Genomic DNA, 13,636 nt, shown 5'->3' with positions numbered 1-13,636 from the left:
TCCTATTCTTTCTAAACTAAAAAAAACCCAAATGAAACAAACAAACAAACAAAAAACCAAAAACCAGGTAAAATTGTGGTTTGAGACTGTCTTCACCATCAGTTGTGGCCACCTCTGTCAGTGACGCTTCATGATGGACAAAGTATGCCACTATCTGACCAGAATGTCAGAATGTCACACCAAGACTGCCCTGAGTGGGCGTTTCTCATATACTATTTAATGTGAATGTTAAAAAAAAAAAAGTCTGTCTTTGGTCACAATAAAAACCACGGACTTCAGTTTTATACTGTTCTTGGTGCTCACCCTGCATATTTCACAGCAGTGCTGGAGGGCAGTCCTGAGTTCCAGCTGGGCTCTGCTCATCTGTGACTGGGATGCCTTTGACTCCTGTCTGAAGTGATAAATGCTTGCATGACTTGATTTTAATCTCATATGTTGGAACCTAACATTAAATGTCACTTCCAAAAACGTTTCTCTTCTGTTTTGTCTTTGCTTCAATATTTGTAACACGGGACCGTTTCACAGCAGTTGAAAGATGTGAAGGAATATAGAAGGCTTTATAGTTTCCCAGTGAAAAACAGGACCAGGATTGTTTGGAATCACAAACCTCTTAACATTTGTTCTACTACAGAATAAAAGCAGCAAATGAGAAGATAAACCGAATTTTAAATATAGTTGAAGTGTGCCAGGAACATTGGCATTCTTTCTGTGTGTGTGACTGAATGAGAAGTGTACTGAAGTGGAGATAGAGTTGTACAGACATTTCTTTTTGTAAGAAAGAACCAGAGAGAACTCGTTCCCCTACAGTAATTGTATTTATTAACAGATTTCACTCTATTCTACTTACTTAAATTTGTAACAAACAAGTATAGGCTTAATCTATAAAGGGTTAGTGAATTTAACACAAACTGCTGATTTCACTTCAGTCACCATGCTTCATTACAGACCATATAGCAGAGCTTCTAACTAGCAAGTAATGTCTAAGGGTTGTTTTGTTAAAGTAGAAATTCTTTAACAATTCTGCTATGAAGATGGGGGTGGAAGGGAGGGCACTTTAGTTAGGTTTTAACAACTTTGAATCATTACTGAGATTTTACAAGATGTTAAAAGACAGCTGTCAAAGCGGACATTAAAATTAAATCAGCATTTGAGAACATGAGAAGTGTTGTTCCTAGACATTGTTTTGATCCAAATCAGCTGTTTCTTTTGGATGCTTCCAGACATTTAGCTGATTGTCAGTTCCTTTGTGTTTTACCATGCTGTGTTCACTGCTTCACTTTATACCCCACAATTTCTGTTGTTGACATTTATTTCCTCTTTGAACCAAATGCATTTTGAATTAGAGAAGCACTGTTCTTTTCCCATACATGCTAAGATCCAAAGTTGGCAGGACAAGAAGGGGGGTGTTTCTAAATAACTGTTCAAATAAGTTTCTTGTTCATACTGGTGCGGAGACAGAGTTGCACTTTTCAGCAAGTTCTTTGAGATACAGCACACTGTTCTCAGCCCTTATTTCTGCTGCCTTTCAGCTCAAAGGGCATTTTGTCAATGAACTCAATAGGAACTGGATACGATTTTTAAGCTTTAGAGAACTTAATTAATCCGTAAATTATGAAGAATAATCTTAAGCAATTACTTTAGTATGTTACAACTCATGAAGCAGGTGGAACAAATCATCAGACTGCCACTACCTTGAAGAATAAGCAGTTGTTTTTGTATGGTTCCTTATGATTCTGTGATATTGTATCAGGTTCTACCATATGTCATTCTCTCATGTGTCCTGGGCAACTATGATTTCCAAATGGTTCATATTCTAGAAGGGTCTCAATTTAAAAAAAAAAAATATATATATATATTTAAAAAAAGAGAGCATGTAACTGTTTTGGACCTAAGATAAGAAAAAGCAGTCAATGGAGTTACATGGTTTATTAGATGCTTTACTTGAAATTTGGAAGGATTGTTCTGGTTTGTGTTTCTTTGGCCTGTTTAATAGGGCTCAGTCATTCAAGCTGTGCTGAAGTGGAGGAAAAAAAGGATGCAAAAAGTTTTTTATGTTAGACATAGCCATAGGAACCCGTAAACAACTTACTAAACTTCATTTCCAGTGAAATTCTGTATCTGTGAAAATAGTTGTTAGAAACCCTTCAGTCAAAGTTAATTCCTTATTCTTATCTAGCAGCTGTTGAGAAGGTGCTTAGGCCATGTCGACGTTAGTAAATCAAATGTGCTCGGGAACATTCCTGAGTGCTGAAGCCAAGTGGTGTAGAACAGCCCGTGTCTGTTCATCTTAGCCTCCAAAACAAGGTGACCGCATACAAATTGCCTACTGGGCACAGGCCCTGGACTCTTCTGGCTGCTGGGCTGTGCCTGGGAGCTGCTTGGGGAAAGTGCTAGTTGGAACAGGCCAGATTCACGCCACAGACTGTTCTAACAATTCACTAGCACAGACGGTTGCATTAAAGTGTCTGGGAACAGTCCCAGCCATGCTCGAGTTTACTTGTAGAGCTGTACCCTTGGAGTAACCAAGGTCTCTCCCGTCTCTTACACTGTGGAGGGAAACCATTACAAAACAAAGTGATTCAATAAAAATTTTTCATTTAATGCTACTTTTTCATCTTGTTTCATTCTTTGACTGTTTATGATGCAGTATGTTGTTGTTTATCTTTAGTTCAGTTCTATCATTGTAAGAAACCATAGGTGGAATTCAGCTCCAGATTCAAACACCTAAACATGTGTGTGTACCTGTGCAGAGGGGTCTGTCTCCCATGGCAATCACTAAAGCCTGGAGAATCATTTGGCTCATCCTAAAATATCCCCTTATATTTGGCCAGCTGAATTACTCTTTATAATGCCATTCTCTTTAGTGGAAGCTTTGACACCTAGTTCATGTGTAGATACCTAAATAAAGGTGTCTGCATCTGGAGCATCCTTCCTTCAGAATGTTTTCATACGGTGCCTGTACAGTTTAAATTCAAACCACATATATGAAATCCTAATAAACTGCTTTTTCTATAAAGGCTTTAGGCTTATGATAAGAATTTTGAATGCTGATGGATAGTCTTATATCAAAATTAATTATCAGTGATTCTGTGATACTTCTGATTCTTCCTAAAACTACTGAAAAATTCGTAGGGGATATTTGTGTCCCTCTAGGGTTCAAATCCTGAGAGTTTATGTGGTTCATATATGGAGCTGGATCTCGTGTATAATGTCAGATTATTTCTAACATGGATATTGCCTTGAAGTCCTTGATGGTGTTGAAGCATAGTGAAATAACTGTGTATGAAGTAAAGTTTTCAGATCGTTGCTTTTACATCATCACACAACTATTTTATCAACTGGCAGTAACCACGCATTGTGTTTGCTGCAGGACAAAAAAAAGCATGTTAGTCTACGTATAGCAGCTAACCTGACTTTGCATTTCCAGTCTTTTTAAGTGCTATTCTGATCTCATAATATTGTGACTTAATGTGTATTTTGTGCTTAATACGTAATTTATGTATATACCCTGTAACTTGAGAGGTTTGTTGATGTGAAAATGCTGAGTGACTTGAGGTATCTGTGAAAAGTGAGTTACAGAAGTTAGAGAGGAAATGGTATTGACTCAGATGGTGTTAAAACTTCCCAACCAATATGCAGCTTTTAGTGAGTTAAGCTGCTTTGCAAAAGGAAACACCTAGAATGAAAATTGTAACCCCTGCTTACAAGGTAAGGAGCAAATCTATTGCTCCGTTTGTCAATGGCTGTATGGGAAAGTTGCTTCTATTGAAAATTGGTGTAATTGCAGTGATCGTGTTCACTCATATTTTGAAAAGTACAAGGCTGGTAGAATGTCTCATTGCAGTAATGGTTTTTGTGAAGTAAATATTCCTTAGAAATGTCTTGATCCTGAAGTTATGTGATGAGAAGTATATCAAAAGATAGCTGCATTCCTGTAGAACTGCAGGTAGAAGCTACTGTGAAGACGTTTGAGCTTAAGCATTAAACCCCTATTTACTGGAGACAAATACATGTCAAGCCCCTTGTAAGTTTACAAGTTAGACTTCAAGTGTGACAAAAAGGTAGCATGCTCTGGGCATAGCGAGGAAATAAAGATTTCCTTGCGATCCTTGGCATGTGAAAGGTGTTTCCTCTCTACTTTGCAGTGTTTTCAGCACTGAACGCTAACCCTGCATTAAGCCACGAGACAGCAGGTCTGACTAGCACAGCTCTTGGCCCAGTGCAGTATTAGATATTAGTTCCCTTCTGCTGAAGTTTACCCGTTATGTAGTGATGTTAGTGAAGCAGAGTACAACATATGCTTCAGCTGCTACAGTTCAGTTCATCATCTCTTAATGCAGTTTCCTTCTTCCTCCTTTTTTAACAGACTCATGAGACTTTTTGCACAATTCTGTGTTAAGATATAACGTATGCCAAAGGTAGCAAATGAGAAACTTGGTTCTTAAGCTCATTTGATACCTAGATGTAAAACATTTTTAAGTTATCCCTCTGCAATGTAAAACGTACCTTAAGTTATGCCTCCGCAATAAGCGGGTATAAATGGGATACGTAAAGAATTGTGTTTCATTCTTTAGTCTTCATTTAAACCATCTCTTCAAAAAAAATGCTATTGTGCATAGTTACCACAATAGCGTTTGAGGAAATGTTGTCTGTGCAGTCTTGAGAGGGAGAGTGTCATCTTGATGAATAATCTAGTCATATAATTTCTAGTCATGTAACATCCTGGGTTATCTGCTGAATTCACTTAAATACCAGACAGACTTGACCGTGTTTGTGAGCTCTGTCAAGATTGCAGCAAGCAGTATTACAGCCACTTCCAGTAGAGGTTTTTATTTTAGGAAGGACCATATGATGAGTCCCTGTAAAATTTTCTTGTTTCAGATAACTATTTTATTGTTACACAATATAGGTAAAGCATCATTCTCCAGTGCATAGTAAAATTTCATAATCAAAGAAGGTCCGAGTATAATCATTACACAGAAGCAAGAGGGGTTTTTATTATTTTTAGAAATTAATTGTAGTCATGGGATTAATGACCTGAAACACTATAATATCTGCAGCATTCTTGATTTTTGCAAAGATTGGAAAGGAAAAATAATCTAGAAATGACTGCTTCTAATCATATAGGGGGAAGGGGAGGAGTTCAGTGGCTGATTGTTGATTTATTAACCTCATAACATTAACAAAAAAACCAAAAACCCCCCAAAACCCCTAACAACATATTTTGTTAATTTAAAATCAGTTGAAATTTCTTATGCAATGATTTTGCCCATATTTGAAAATTATACTTGTTACAAATTCTAAGAGTTTGTATCATCAAGATACTGAAATCACTGTGACAGCCAGGGTAATGGATGGTACTGTTTTAATGATGATCCTAATGGTTTTTTTGTTCAGAATGAGCAGTAGTTGTAAAATATTCTGTATACATAGAAAAATGGCTATGAGAATTTCTCATTAAAATCTCGATGAAGGTGAAAAACAGTTGTTACTTATTGTTTGGAAAGATTTTTCAGAAGCAAAACAATTTAATCAGAACTTAAAGAAGTGCATGTGGTTGTTTATGTTCTGTTAGACAGCCATGCTTAATTTTCACAGAGAATTAATGACATAAAAGTATTTGGCAATACGTTTTTAAATGTAGCTGTACTAGAGTTTTATGTTTCAGTAAAGTTACATGCTTAGGTATTTCATTTCATTGAGGATGTGCAATAATCACAATTCTAGTCTAATAGCATCTAAAGAACATCTCCAGACATCTCTATCAGCTGTCTTGGGAATCCTTTACAGAATGCACAGTTTGTTAGATAGAAGGCTGTTTATGCATCAGTGAAATCTAGCTGTCGTGTGTAGAAAAGGTTATGCTCTTGCAGCAAAGCACAGCAGCACTACCCAGTGATCAAGGCTTGAGTGCAAATTACTTGGCTTTCTCTGAAACTAAAGTCTGAGGTAAAACATAATTTCCTGAAGGAAAACAAGACATAGCAATAATGGACTTGTTCGTGCAAAATAAAAATGAGCTGGTGCTTGATGAGAGTGTTTAACTGATCACATTTCAAAGGAATGAATGATACATTAAATACTCTAACAGCTTTGCTCTAAACAGTGAAATCTAACTTCCAGGAAACATTGTCCTTGTCTAACTGAAAAAGCTGTGTATAGGCAAAGTATGTATCATAAATTAATTTCAGAAGTAAATTTAGAGTTTAAAAATAAAGTATTTCAAATAAATAAAAATCATTACATAGAATCATGGGCTTCCAAGAAGAAGGCTTGGAAATGGTGATCTTGTTTCACAAAACGAATCCATACTGCATGGGTTTTGTTTGTTTACCCTGAATTTCTAGTTCTGAGTTCTAGTAGCAATTTCTGCTTCTAGAGCGGACAAAAAGCTCCTTGTAAAATTTACCTTTTAAAACTGGACAATAAGCAGAAATATCACAGGCTTTCAGGAGTACTAGCAGTTGAATGATGCTTTGTGGTATAGATGGATTGAGACACAAATCTTAATGTACTTAAAAAAAGAAAAAAAAAGAAGAGAAATAGACTGATACTGTTCCATTCATTCTGGGTTCCCTCCACTCCTATCCTCATTGAGATTACACCAGTTCATAGGAGACAGTATTGAGAGGAGGGAAAGAGGACACCTTCCCCCCCAAAAAAAAACAAAAAAAAAAGGCAAGGACATCACTGGTGATTAAAGTGTAAAGTAGAAGGCTGTGGAAAATTGGGGGTTTGTCCCTGAAAAGGGATGCTGATGTTCTATTTTTTTTTTTCCCCAGTAAAGTTCATGCATTTAAATTAATGTACATGAAAGTTTTGCATGTAGACTATCATGCTAACCATAGTTTTGATTTGTTTTCAGCTGTGGGATTGGGATCTTGGTGCTTCCACATGACCCTGAAGTATGAAATGCAGGTGAGTATTGATAAGTAGCTGTGAATCATTTCATGTGTGTATCTCATTACATAGTCATGCTGCCATTTCTTGACTAGATGAAACTCGTATAACATGAGTTAATCTACCTTAAGTATCATTGTACATGACTCCTGCTCTCAACAAAAAAGTAGCGCAGGTCTTGTTTCATTAGGTATTTTCCACCGATATACAGAAATACATGCTTGCATCTAAAATAAGAGCTATAATCAATTGCTTACGTTGGTAGAAGACACTTTATCCTTCGGGAAATCATACTGTCTTTTTACTCAAGTTGTTATTGTAAAATTCCTACAGCTTTGGCTTAATAGCAAGCAGTATAGACTAGAGTTATTGTTATTTATTGTATCCTTTTTTCATCTTAATGTTTTCTATTATGTTTTCTATTTATCTAGATGTACCTATAGCATTAATACTGAAGTCAATATCTTTTGAGTAGCAATAGTTGAGTCTTACTCTAAAGTAGAAGGCATTCTGTAATAAATCACTGGGCGTAAGGATTTGGTCCTGGTATTTCCCATTTTCTAAAGGGACACAAAGAGTTTTGTCCTGTTTTAGGTCTGAGAAGATAAAGGAAATTAATCTTTGAATCAAAGTCAGGGTGAAGTGGGATTCAGTTCAAAATTAAGAAACCTATATTTAAAAGTGTGTGCTGGAAGTCTGTGCTCCCACCGTAGTCAGTGGAAATACAGTTCAGTCAGTGGAGTTTAGAGTGCCAGTCAGCTGGGCTGAATCATTCTCCAGACTCCACTGGCAGTCTTAACTTGAATAATATTCATTTGTCTGAATATAGGTGTTTAGTGTCATTTTAGACCCTGTGAGTGTTCTGTCTGGCCTCCAGCTGCCATCCCACAAAGGTGCAGGTCTCATAGACCCCCCCTGTCACGTCTGCCAGTCTTGGGTGGGTGTGTTGGAGGTGACAGAGCATCTCAGATGGCATTAGGTGCCTGTGCCGTGGCAACTGAATTGAGTCCTGGGTTTCTACTGATCATAATGGGACCTGAGACACTGTGTATGTGGACACCAAAAGTTAGGTGTCTTAAACTTGAACTGAATTACAATCCGTAGTGATCTTTGCCTCCATAATGCTCTGTTTTATATCTCTGGCACGTGCTGGAGACTGTCAGCCTCTATGGAGCATACTGTTGCCACCACATAAGAATTTTGTGCTTTTCTTGGCATGAAAAAGCTGATTTCTAGATCCATTTCACCACTCCCTCCCAAATTGAGGTGTGATTTACCTATATTCTCTTCAGTGGTGAAACTGCCTTGAATTTCCACCTTTTCATCTCTCTTCCCTCAGCTGCTTGTTCCTAACCCTGCCAGTGTTTCAAATCCTCTTTCTTACACTGATGCAGAGGTGAGCAAGGCCACCCTGAAACTCAGATCATTAAAATGATCCAGGCTTAAAACATTCTTATGTGGGGATTTTTTTGGTTCTTTTTTTTGTGGGTGTGTGTGTGTAGAGGCTATGTTAATCCAAGTCACTTTGATGCTACTTACCATGTAGTTCTGGTGTTGCATCAGAACAACTAAGGGGCCTGTGAACTGTGGTAAGTAAAGGGTGGGCAAAAGCAGATGAGAGGGGAGCAGGAATGTCTTACATCATCTTTCCAACTGGTGTAAAAGGCTTCGTGTGAGGCAGAGAAAGTACACTTACTATTTTGGCAGCCAAGTGAAATCCGCAAGTGGCCCATAATTACTCTGATTGCTAGCTCACGAATTGCCATAGAGGAGACATTTCAACCAGTAAATAATCTTTTCTCGTTCACTTCATCTCTTGTTATGATTAAAAGTCAGCATTGATAGCTGTTTGAAGAGATTTTTTTTTTTCCGTTTTGCAATCTTAATACTGTAAATGGTCAATTCAGCTTGCTTAATTAAGAGAAATATGAAAGCTTCTGTTCTTGAAAGCTGTGATTTAGAATACTTCTGAAGCGGTCATGTCTCTCCTTCTCTTATTTTTATGGGAATCTGCTTGATTGTGCATTCCTCAAGAATCCAAAATGCTTATTTAACCAGCGAAATCAGCTCACCAAGGTTCCTTCAATCCATGTTTCTTCATTGTTCAGACATGTTCAGACATGGTGTTGACAGTATTTCTGGAACCATTAATTCCTTTGGATACAAAAGCCATCGTCTTCTGCGAGCAAATTCTAACTCGGATTTTTTGAGAGGCTCTTTGATGTTACCATTATGTCCCTGAGATGCTGCCAGCATATGAAGAGGGTAATCAGCTGTCCAAATGTGAAAAATTTTGCCATATTGTATTTCCTATTCTCCCCCCCCGCCCCCTTTTTCTTTTATGAGGCCTTAAATGACTCGGGCTCTCAAAGAGCTGCATGAATTAATCCTGCAGCTAATTCCTATCAGACTTGGTAAAGCATATCACTGAACTTATAAATAATAACTACTAGTATAAAGCTGGATTCAGCTATTGCTTCTGTTTTTTCCTCTGTAAGGCATCACAGCAAAGATAAACTAATGTGATGGCAAGGTGCCACCTAACATGCCTATTAGCTTCAGCTGCCATCTATGTTCCTGATACTTTCTTTGTGCTACCTATTGCGGTCCCCGACCCTATAATGCACAGATTCAGGGATTTAAACCTTTTTTCTGCAAGGTTAGTTGTGTGCTGGATCAGCTGTTGGAACTGGCTCACCGTGGGTCAGACGAGCGTGACTGCCTCACTCGAGAGAAGCAGTGGGAGTCAGGGTGAAGAAGCAAGACCTTGCCCTTTCAGCAGCAGCTAGTCAGTAGATCTGTTTAGCAATATTGCGAAACATTTCCTGAAGTTTGTATGACCAAAACCATGAAAAACTAATAGTTCACACTCAGGATAATACACCTCTCTACTTCTGTAAAGAACTAGATCACTTTTTTCCCAATATGACACTTCAAAACTAAAACAAAGGTTTTTGCCTGTGCAGTTAGAAAAACTCTCCCAAACCAAGCAGCATCAGGCTGTCTTTATAAAAAGGTTTATGCAAGCTGGTATTGCTCTTAATGTGTCTCATTATTCAGAAAAACATGGTTGTGAACTTGTGAAGTACCCTGTACCAGTAGTAGGAATGTAATTTCTGTACAGGCATGGCTATCAACAACTTTCAGAGTGATGATGAAAAAGATCAAAATCTTGTTTGCATCCAGTTCTTGTTTTTCTTAGGAAAGAGTCAAACCTAGCGTAACAATTCTAAGATGCCTAACTATTAACGTCTGCTTAACATATTAAAAAGCAGAGGCAGTGGATTTTCATTGATCCATTTGTATGCTTTCGCATTTTCATGATTCTTAGTCCTTCATAAGAAGAGGTAAGTTTAACTATATGAGCAGAAATTTGTTAATGTTCTTTGATGAGAAAAGTTTTAGAAGAAAATGATGCTATGATTTGTATTTTTTTCCCCCTCTAATGATAAATAAATGGCAATTCTGAGTGTACCTGTTCTTGAGAAATCACCTCTCTTGTGATTACTATTTTAATTTCATCTCCATTAAGGTGGCAAGTTCCTGGAGAAATAACTGTTTTAGCTGTAACATGCCAGTCTTCTCCTAGAGTATAAAAATTATTTAAGACAATAAAACATTATATGGCAGTCATAATTTGGGGGGGGAAAAACCCCCAAGAACCCCACAACAAACAAACAAAGCAAAAAAACCTGTCTCTGAATTAAAACAATGTAAGAAACTTCCAAAATTAGGAAGTAAACATGCAAACACATCGCAAGGTACTTCCTAATGGACTAAAGTTCTATTTTACGTTATGGAAAAAAATTATTTAAGTTTCTCTGTGAAATTTGTACAGGAGTAAGAAAATGCTACTGCCTGTATTGAGCAGGCTGTAAATGGGGTGGTCTTATTCAATCTGACTTTACAAAACTAATTCTTATAAATATTTCAAGAGGTATGAACAGCGAAAACTGCATGATTCTTTGAAGGTGTGGGCTTTTTATGAAACATAATATTCAAAAGATTCAGAGTAATCTTATTAATGCAGCAGGCTTTTGGTAGTTGACTAGGATTTGACGCTGCTGTGTACTGAAGTACAGTCAAGAAGGTGGATATCCAAATTACTTAAACTCCTGTTTTCTTAAGACTTATCTCTCCTTAATTGATTTACACAAGTGTGTGAGTTAAAAGTAGTTTTAATGTTTTGATGTCTCTGCTTTTTGTAGCTGTTGGATGAACTGCCAATGATATACAGTTGTTGTGTGTTTGTCTACTGCCTGTAAGTATTTGTTAAATGTTTTTTTTCTGAATATTAATGAAATATTAACTTCTGAAACATAGAATCTGTGAAGCCCAGTCTAGTGTATAGTAAGGCTGACACTGAAGCTTTTACTGATCTCAGCGAGATCTCAGTTTTGCTAGCAGTACAGCATTATGACTTGGCCATTAGAGCACCAGGCTGGCTTTAGTCATAGTTTTTGCTAATTTAGAGATGTTTTACAAGTATTTGTTTAGCAGGAAAAAAAAACCAAACTCTTGTTAAAGATTTTATGTGTAGTATACAAGCAGAGCTCGGTGTTACTTGGTATGTAAACAGCAGGCATAATAAAATCAACTTCAGTAATGTCTACAAAATTATCAACATTGTAATTTATTTGAGCTGTATTTCTATGATGTAGTCTGACTCCAAATGCAAATTTCAGATTTCTGGTTAAACCTGCTTTCCACTCATATAGAAAATTAAAGAAAAAAGATTTTATGAAGAGTTCAGTGCATGTTTTGTGGAGTGTCTTGGAACATGCATGACAGCTTAATGCCATGCCAGGATGTTTTCCCCCGTTTAATTTCGGGAGCAATGTAGCATTTGGCGACTGTAAAGATGCCGTAAGTTGGCTTTTTCTTGCCTGTTGCTGCAAGGCCTGGATTTAACATGATGTGTTCTGTCACTTGGAAAATCCAAATGATAAATCAACTTGTTGCAGACAAAAAGACAAAAAAATTGTCTTTTTGCTTTTGAATATATCACATATTCAGCCGTTGAAAATTGGAATATCTTTGGTGAAGATTACTGGTAGCTTGCAATGGAGATGGGATGCTATAGGACTAAACCTACATCTGTGGAAATTACCACCAGTTTGAGATTCATGCATTAGTATGATTTGTGCAAACTCAGGACCAGAATTGTAATGCCTCTGTCAGTGGAAATATTTCCATTGTAGCTCCCTATCTCCTTGGAACTGCCTTTACATTTATTTTGTCTGATTTGAATGTGGTTTGGGAAAAGGATGAGAAGTGGCTATAAAAATCTGTTTGAAAAAATAATAATGCTTGTTTTGTGCAATGGTTACTCTATTATCTTCAAAAGCACTGAAGTCTGTTACTGCATTTATAGCTCTAATAAGATTCTGTGTATGTATGTTTGGTAGTAATTAAAATGTTCTGAAGAATGAGCTAATGTTTAGTTTAGGAGACCTTTAATAATCATTTTGGTTTTCTTGAAGGTAGGTGGCGGGGTGGTTCTGCACAGGACATTCCCTTATACGTGATTCAGTCCTACTGCCTCTCAAGCTGTGCAATTACTTTGGCAAGCCATTTTGCAATGTAGCACGTTGTGCTGTCTTGTAGATTTTTTTTTTTTCCCCTCCAGATATTCCTACGTGTTTTTTCTTTGTCTCCTCTTATTTATCCATGATGGTGTCTGTTTCCAAAAGTTTATAAACAAATAAACTAGGCAGATGTAACTTGGAGTTATATAGACAACTTTCTCTAGCCCTAATGATTTTGTGCTTCTGAGTTCATTTTTTGTTGGGTTTTTTGGACCTTTTTTCTGATGGAGATATGGTCTGGGATGTGTGTGTGTAATTCCATCTCAACTGTGACTGAAGTGTAGTGTAGAGATTGTGAAGCTAATTTTAATTAGTTGTTTTACATACTGGGAGCAATTAGATGTTTTTACCTTCCACTTCGACCAGTTCCCAATCTAGCAAATTGACTGCACTGTGACTGTAGTAAAGCCATAAACAATCTGCATTTTAACAGATCTCTAGAGTTCACTGTTTTGTAAGGCAGTCCCTTTCCCACGCTGCCTTTAGCTCACAGATGTAATGTTTTTTGGCAGCTGTATTGCATTTTAAACTCATTTCTAATTTGCTGTCCATTATCACCCCTTAAGCACCTCCTGAAAATGCTTCTGCTTCCCCAACTCTTTCCACTGACTAGGATGTTTTTTTGTATATGCATGAGCTTATTGGGGGTTTTTGCACTATATTTAAAAAAAAAAAAATATTGGTAAAAGTGTGAATTTTTATTTTAAAATGACACATCTTTATCGGAGGAGCTACAATTTCTTGAAGGGCCTAAGACTCATTTGGATCAATTTTCTCACAAATTTTGTGGTAATAATGCCTTGAAAAATGAGTCCTTTATGTGGTAAGTGATGAATGTTATCACTCTCCTTTATGTTCTGTTCCAGGTATGAATGTTTCAAGTACAAGAACACAGTCAATTATCCACTGCTTTTCTTGTTAATAACATACAGCTTCGTAGTCAGCATAGTAAGTAACTTTTTCTAATACAGCATTTTCACCTGTAGGTTGACAGTTTTCCTACCAGTGAAGGAATGTTATACAGGCAGTACTGAATCTCTCTCACGTCCAGTCAAGAAGGAGAAATTATTCTTCTGCTGGGAGAATTATGGGCTGGCCAGAGAAACCTGAAACCTTTCTATCTAAACCACTGTATAGAATAAACGAAG

At 37.1% G+C, this 13,636-nt stretch overlaps 1 protein-coding gene across 2 annotated transcripts in view; it reads left to right on the top strand.

Moving 5' to 3' along the window:
- Positions 1-13,636, top strand: part of ACER3 (alkaline ceramidase 3) — a 68,030-nt gene that overhangs the window by 29,897 nt on the left and 24,497 nt on the right. For both annotated transcript variants that reach the window (XM_072850878.1, XM_072850879.1), the window contains exons 3-5: positions 6,866-6,918; positions 11,109-11,161; positions 13,355-13,436. In XM_072850878.1, coding sequence (XP_072706979.1) covers positions 6,866-6,918; positions 11,109-11,161; positions 13,355-13,436 — 188 coding nt within the window. The remainder of the gene's footprint in view (positions 1-6,865; positions 6,919-11,108; positions 11,162-13,354; positions 13,437-13,636) is intronic.

The sequence above is a fragment of the Ciconia boyciana genome, chromosome 1 (genome assembly GCF_034638445.1).
Source record: "Ciconia boyciana chromosome 1, ASM3463844v1, whole genome shotgun sequence".
Classification (NCBI taxonomy): Eukaryota; Metazoa; Chordata; class Aves; order Ciconiiformes; family Ciconiidae; genus Ciconia; species Ciconia boyciana.
Note: the sequence above shows the minus strand (reverse complement) of the source record. Positions and strands in the feature narration are given on the sequence as shown.